General features: G+C 41.1%; 1 protein-coding gene across 1 annotated transcript; it reads right to left on the minus strand.

The window, feature by feature from the left end:
- Positions 1 to 395: 395 nt before the first annotated feature.
- On the minus strand, positions 396 to 5,099 carry LOC113755490. The gene has a single exon (XM_027299493.1). It carries the CDS (start codon positions 5,097 to 5,099, stop codon positions 396 to 398), a length of 4,704 nt encoding a protein of 1,567 aa, XP_027155294.1.
- Positions 5,100 to 7,157: the final 2,058 nt, after the last annotated feature.

Genomic DNA, 7,157 nt, shown 5'->3' on the forward strand with positions numbered 1-7,157 from the left:
ATAATTTGGTAATCTGAATAATACACTTTCAAGTATATGTCACAAAATAATTCGAATTGTCTTAAAGATGAACGCTCCTTTTTTTTTTATCAAAAGAATCATCCGGACAAAGGATTTAGTTTTATATAATTGTAACTGAACTTAGAAGTTGCCCTCTAAGCTGCCTACGTATCCCAACAGGGAATCAAGTCACACGTAGTTCCTACCATTCACAGTTTAAACTCTTGCGGGTCAGGAGTATCCTTTTGTTTACCACCTTAGATTTGGTGGAGTGTTTCAGCAGTTTAACCACATGCTACACTATTGGTGGTTGTTGTCCACAGTTTTAGCTCATGCGGGTTTGGAGCAACATGCAGTTTAGACTCATGCGTCATGGAGTACTTCACTTTTTTTTTTTATGGCATGTATAACTTCACGAATTTTCCATTTATAGGACCAACTTTCACGCCATCTTTGTCCACTAATTTGTACGCACCATTCGTGTAGACTTCTCGAACAATGTACGGCCCATCCCATTTAGAGACGAATTTGTCTTTAGTGCGATGAGTCATAACTATTGGCCTTCGAACGGCAAGTACCATGTCCCCGACTTGAAAGGAGCGACGTCGAACTTTCTTATTAAAAGCTCTAGAGAGACGGGCTTGATAGCACTCCAGATTTTGTTGGGCCTCCAATCTCTTTTCATCCAAAGCTTCCAACTCTTCAAGGCGCAGGCGAACATTTTCTTCCTCCGTGAGCCCTTCTTGGATAGCAATTCTCAAAGAAGGAATTTGTTGCTCAAGGGGCAGAACAGCTTCTACACCATAGACCAAGGCATATGGTGTGGCTTGCGTCGGAGTTCGGTATGTGGTGCGATAGGCCCAAAGAGTTTCGCCTATCCTTTCGTGCCAATCCTTCTTTGACTTTGCCACCACTTTCTTCAACAAGTTACATAAAGTTTTGTTGAATGCCTCTGCGAGACCATTGGCGGGGGCATTATATATGGAGGACTTTCGTTGCTTGAGATTAAATTTCTCACATAACTTATCCATCAAGCCATTGGAGAAGGATTTTCCATTATCAGTGATAATGTACCGGGGAACTCCATAACGGTAAATAATATTCACACGAATAAAATTCACCACATCTTCCTTTCTAACTTGTTTGAGCGGTATGGCTTCAGCCCACTTAGAAAAGTAGTCGGTCGCAGCCAATATATATAAGTGTTGACCGGACGACTTTGGTAATGGCCCCACAACATCAAGGCCCCAAGCATCAAAAGGCCAAGAAGCAACGGTCGGGTGTAACGGCTCGGGTGGTTGATGAATGTAATTTGCATGAAACTGGCAAGCTTGACATTTTTGAGCATATTCTATGCAATCTTTGACCATAGTAGGCCAATAGTAGCCCATCCTTTTAATCCGAAAATGTAACTTGGGACCGGATTGATGTGCTCCACATATTCCAGAATGTGCCTCGTGCATCGCCTGATATGCCTCGTCTTCGCTCAGACAGCGCAACAGTACACCTTCAAATGATCTTCGGTACAGCGTGTCCTTGTACAAGATAAAACGAGGGGCTCGACGACGAATGTCAGTTCTTCTACGTTGCTCCTCAGGTAATTTTTGATACTTGAGATAATCAACGAGGGGTTGTCTCCAATCTTCTTTGTCAATTTCATAGGTTGAGACCAAATGAGCGTCGCCTCCTTCAATATTTTCATCATCAATCAGTGATGGAACTACCCACTTTCGGCACACACGGACTTGTATCTCATGATCCGGCATGGTAAGTGAAGAGGCTAGCGCAGCTAATGCATCAGCTTGCTTATTTTCCCTTCTAGGAACATGCTTAATACTTGCACCTCCAAGCCGCCTCATTAGTTGCGTTGCATATTTGTGATACGGAATTAACTCGGACTTTTTGACTTCATAACTTCCCAAGAGTTGGTTAACCACTAATTGAGAGTCACCATAGATTTGAATGTCCAACTGTTCCATATCAACAGCTATTTCAAGTCTGAGTATGAGAGCTTGATACTCAGCGACATTGTTTGAACAATGATGACTTAGAGTAAAAGAGTATAGCAATATCCCTCCATCAGGAGTCACGAATACAATCCCTGCTCCAGCTCCATGACGATGAGCCGCACCATCAAAATACATCTTCCATGGTGGACGAATCTCGATAAGGAGTACATCCTCATCCGGTAAGTCATCACTTAGTTCCCATTCAGCAGGTATCGGGTGATCAGCAAGAAAATCTGCCAGAACTTGTCCCTTCACAGCTTTTTGAGGCACATAAATAATTTCAAACTGTTGTAGTTGAAGATACCATCTAGCTAGACGGTCGGACAACACTGGTCTACTCATCACATATTTTATGGGATTCGCCCTGGAAATGAGCCTCACACTATGCGCTTGAAAGTAGTGCTTTAACTTCTGTATTGCAAAAATAAGGGCTAAGCACAACTTTTCAATTGGCGAGTAATTTAGTTCGTTGGGGGTCATCATTCTGCTTAAATAATAAAGGGCAACCTCCTTTCCTTCATTATTTTCTTGAGCGAGCAATGCCCCCATCGATCGTTCTTGGGCAGCAATATAAAGGAGTAAGGGCTTTCCATGAATAGGTGCAGCCAACACAGGTGCTTTCATAAGATAAGACTTAATGCTATTGAATGCATTACTACATGTCTCATCCCATTGAAATGGCACATCTTTCTTCATCAAGCGACTAAATGGCTGACACCTTCCTGCTAAATTTGAGATAAATCTCCGCAGATAAGCTAATCGCCCTTGAAGACTTTTCAATTCATGAATGTCACGAGGTTCAGGCATCCTCAATATAGCATCAATTTTGGCCTGATCAATTTCAATACCTCGATGGCGAACCACAAAACCAAGAAATTTCCCCGACGTGACTCCAAATGCACACTTGAGAGGGTTCATTTTGAGTTGATACCTTCTCAATCGATCAAATACTTGTCTCAAGTCCTCCAAGTGATTACTTCTTTTCTTTGATTTTACAACTAAATCATCCACATAACACTCGATATTCTTATGAAGCATGTCGTCAAAGATACTTTGCATTGCTCTTTGATATGTGGCACCCGCATTTTTGAGACCAAAGGGCATCACTTTATAACAATAAATACCCTTAGGAGTACGAAATGCAGTCAGCTCCTCATCCTCCGGTGCCAATCGAATTTGATTATATCCAGAAGAGCCATCCATAAATGACAGAACTTCATGCCCAGTAGTTGCATCAATCATGAGTTCAGTGATCGGTAAAGGAAAGTCATCTTTGGGACAAGCATTGTTAACATCCCTGAAATCGACGCAGATGCGGATTTGTCCATTTTTCTTTCGCACAGGCACGATACTCGAAATCCATGTGGGATATTTAACTTCACGAATAAACCCGGCTTCAATGAGTTTATTGACTTCCATTTCGATCAACGGAATCAAATCAGGTCTAAATCGCCGTTGTGCTTGTTTCACAGGTCGAACTCCCTTTTTAACAGCCAAATGGTGGACGGCCACTTTTGGATTTAAACCCGGCATTTCTTTATAAGTCCATGCAAAAACATCTTGATACTCCCGCAAGAGTTCAACATATGCCTTCTCTTCGTCAGGACTCAGCGAAGCACTTATGTATATTGGACGCAGGTCCTCTGAAGTACCAAGATTGATCTCCTTTAGATCATCCACAGTAGCCTTAACACCTTCCTCCAATTCAGGTGGAGCGTCTTCAGCATCTTCTTCTTCTTCAGGCGAGTCACCGTCAATTATGGTTATATGGTTGCATGAAGCAACACTCTCTTCATCATCCTCTTTTGGTCTTGTGTACACCACGGTATACTCCCTGACCCTCAATTCAGTCCCACACTTTATTACAAGGTCTGTGCATCTTCTCATTCTCGAAGGAATGATACTGCCAAATTTATGAGGACAATCAGAAGGTTCTTCAAGACTTTGCAATGACTTTGCCATTTTTCCTTTACTCTTATGAGAGTTTTGAGATTTTTGTCTTTTTTGTGATCCTAATCTCTTAAAAACAGATACCCGTGGAATTTTATTTTCCTTTTCGTGAAAAGCTTGAGATTTACCAACTATTTGAGAAGACTCATCCTCTATAGCAATATATTGGCTACTAACTCTATTGATCTTGATGCGGATTGGTGTAGGAGAGGAGTAGCCAAGGCCAAATTTGGGATTTTCAACGGCGTATCCTTTTTCCTTCAACATCTTTTGGGTAGGATTCAACCCATGAATCATGTCACTGGTAGATTGACGGGCTGGAACATTTAACACCGCAGATTCTTTGAGATCGTATCCAGCCTTAGCGAGAAGCTTATAAGCGATAGGATCAAAACCTTCTTTAGTTCTTGACTTTGGTATGGTCTCTTGTTCAACTTCAGATTCTTTGGTTAAAAAGTTAGACCTTTTAAGTTGAGAAGATGACGCCTTTTTTGTATCAAGATGAGCTACCGGAAGAGTCAAATCTTTTAGAGTTTCATGCTGAATTGCAGGTGACTGTCCCTGTTCCATTCTTGATTTGGGAGGGCAGCGAAAGACAACTGATTCATTGTTTGGCAATGAAACATCAGTTTCTTCATGAACTTCCTCTTTTGATTTCGAAGTCATCACTTTCTCCCCTTTTGCATTTGGAGATTCGTGGTTCTGGATTTTATCCCTAGATAGAGGTTGCTCAGGCTTATCCTTCGCATTGTGCCTTTTGATGTAAAATTTGGCATCAGCGATATATGCTTCTGCTTCAGTGAAAGGATTATCATCAGCTTTCACACTTCTTGCCACCCCGTTTTGACAGTACTTGAAGCATTGATGAAGAGTTGAAGGTACAACTCCATTTTCATGAATCCAGGGCCTTCCCAACAATACATTGTACGTTGTTTTAGCATCTATCACATACAACAGTGCTCTGGACGTCATGTCATCAATGATTATCTCCAAATTTAGTGATCCAAGAGCTCTTTGCCCTCCTTGATTGAAGCCTTGAATCATCAGTCGGCTATTGGAGAGTTCATCAACCGGGATGCCAAGCTCCTTCAGAGTTTTTAAAGGGAGAATATTGACTGCGGAACCTCTATCTATCAACATTCTATTCACTTTTTGCTCCTTTGTGTCGCGCCCCACTTTTCGATTCGAGTTGAATTGTGATGTGGTGTGTGTGTGAAGTGTAGTGTGAACGTGTGCAAAATGAAAAGTAAAAGGCCATGGGACTTTGGAAAGCGACGATTTGGCCAAATGAAATTTTAAAAAGGGTTTTTTAAATATGAAAACGGAGTCGCCACTTGGTATAGATTTGGGGTGTACCAAGTCACCCAAAAAGTGTTTTTAAAGACAAAGTAGCAAAACCCTTTTTAAAACGACTCCTAGTCCACGTAAGCCAAAGAAAAAGGTTCGGGGGTCACGTTTGACAAAGGGGAAGGCAAGGATAGAATCCAAGGCACCCCTTTGACCTAGCCAAGGCTAGTTGCGCGACTTAACCAATTTTTCCTAATTTTTCTACCCAAGGTATGTATCACATATTGGATATGTCTATATGAATGCAAAAACCTAGACCTAGGGGTATTGGGGGAAATTTCTCTTCAAAGGTTGAGTGGTGCTAATCACATTAATTGTGAAGCCCAATAATGATCCTTTTGGAGAGGTCACACCTAAACCTAAATGACGTGAAAAATGAGTGGAATGCATGCCATGTGAAAGTGTGAGTTTGTGAAGTGAGAAAAATGATAAAAGTAATAGGATAAGAGTGAAGGTGTGCAAATGTAGATGAAAGTACTCGTGTGCGAGTGAAGGTAAAAATGTTCGTGTGCAAGTGAAGATAAAAGGGCTCGTGTGCAAGTGAAGATAAAAAAGTGTTCGTGTGCAAGTGAAAGTGATAAAAGGGTGCATGTGTGCAAATGAGACAAAAGTGAAAGTGTAATGATAGAGTGGATTGAGAATGCATGAGCCTAGGGAATTCATGCATATTGGGTACGGGGAGACCTAAATCGTGACTTGATTTTCCCTTTGATTAGAAGGCGAAACTAGCGTGCTAAGGCTATCGAGTAGCCACACTCGCTCGTTTCCCTTATCGGAAGGGGACTCTTCAGGCAAATGTACCCTAACTAGCATGAGATGCAAAGAATCCTAAAATGAGGGAAAAGGGGCTCGAGGAGCATGCCAAATGATAAAACTAAGAAAAATGCATGACATGTAGTGAACATGCAAATATGCACTAACAAAAAGGGATGGCCTAATGAGCCACAACTAGCATTGGACTAGTGTGGTGACGTACATTCATCCATTCCATTCATTCATGGTTATGAAAGCAAGTAGACATGCCAAAACGCTCGTAAACACGTAGCACGTAGCACTTAGCATGCTCGACTAGATGCAAGAGCCTACTAAAGCAATTAAACATGTAGCAACAAAAACAAGCAACCAAGGGGAAGGGGAAATGGACCAGATGCTCTCCGAGCCCTATCTATTACAAGCCAAGAGGTGTACACATACCCCATAAAACATAAATAAAATTGCTCGCCAGGCCCTATCTATTACAAGCCAAGAGGTGTACACATACCCCATAACGAATAACTTAAACAAAAGCGAAAAGTAAATGAACTAAATGAAAGAAATTTAGTCAAGGCAAGGAAAGCGAAGTAGACATGCATATCCACATAACACATAGGAGCACATAAGGTCAAATGAAATGCAAATAGGGATAGAGTGTACCTCCCTCGAATCGATGTCCTAATGAAGTGGAATTACCAATTTACCCTCCAAAATAATAAAAAGGTCAAGGTACCAATTTATTTGGGAAAATTAAAGAAAATAGGCAAACACAAGCTCACTTGGTCATAAAGCCCCTAATGTTATGAATTAAGTGCAATTGAAACGAAGCATGGTAGTCAATTGAAACAAACAAGCAATGAAGTTGTAAAATTAAAAGCTACCAAGGGCTCAAATGCAAGCATTAACCAAACACTCAAATCTAATCAAACGCTTTTAGGAACTTCAAAAATTCAAGGGCAAAGAAAAAGTCAAGTAATGGCTTAAAAAACAACTATTCTAAGACCTATTTGCACAAATTAGAACTTAATGGGGTCTTTGCAACGTTGCTGCAAAATTGCAGGGACCCAATTGATTGATTTTCAAAGCTTCTGGGCCTTA

This window comes from Coffea eugenioides, unplaced genomic scaffold (assembly GCF_003713205.1).
Source record: "Coffea eugenioides isolate CCC68of unplaced genomic scaffold, Ceug_1.0 ScVebR1_1524;HRSCAF=2387, whole genome shotgun sequence".
In the NCBI taxonomy this organism is placed as follows: domain Eukaryota; kingdom Viridiplantae; phylum Streptophyta; class Magnoliopsida; order Gentianales; family Rubiaceae; genus Coffea; species Coffea eugenioides.

Coding starts and splice junctions, on each gene's coding strand:
- LOC113755490 (XM_027299493.1), bottom strand. CDS start 5,099: ATGTTGATAGATAGAGGTTCCGCAGTCAATATTCTCCCTTTAAAAACT.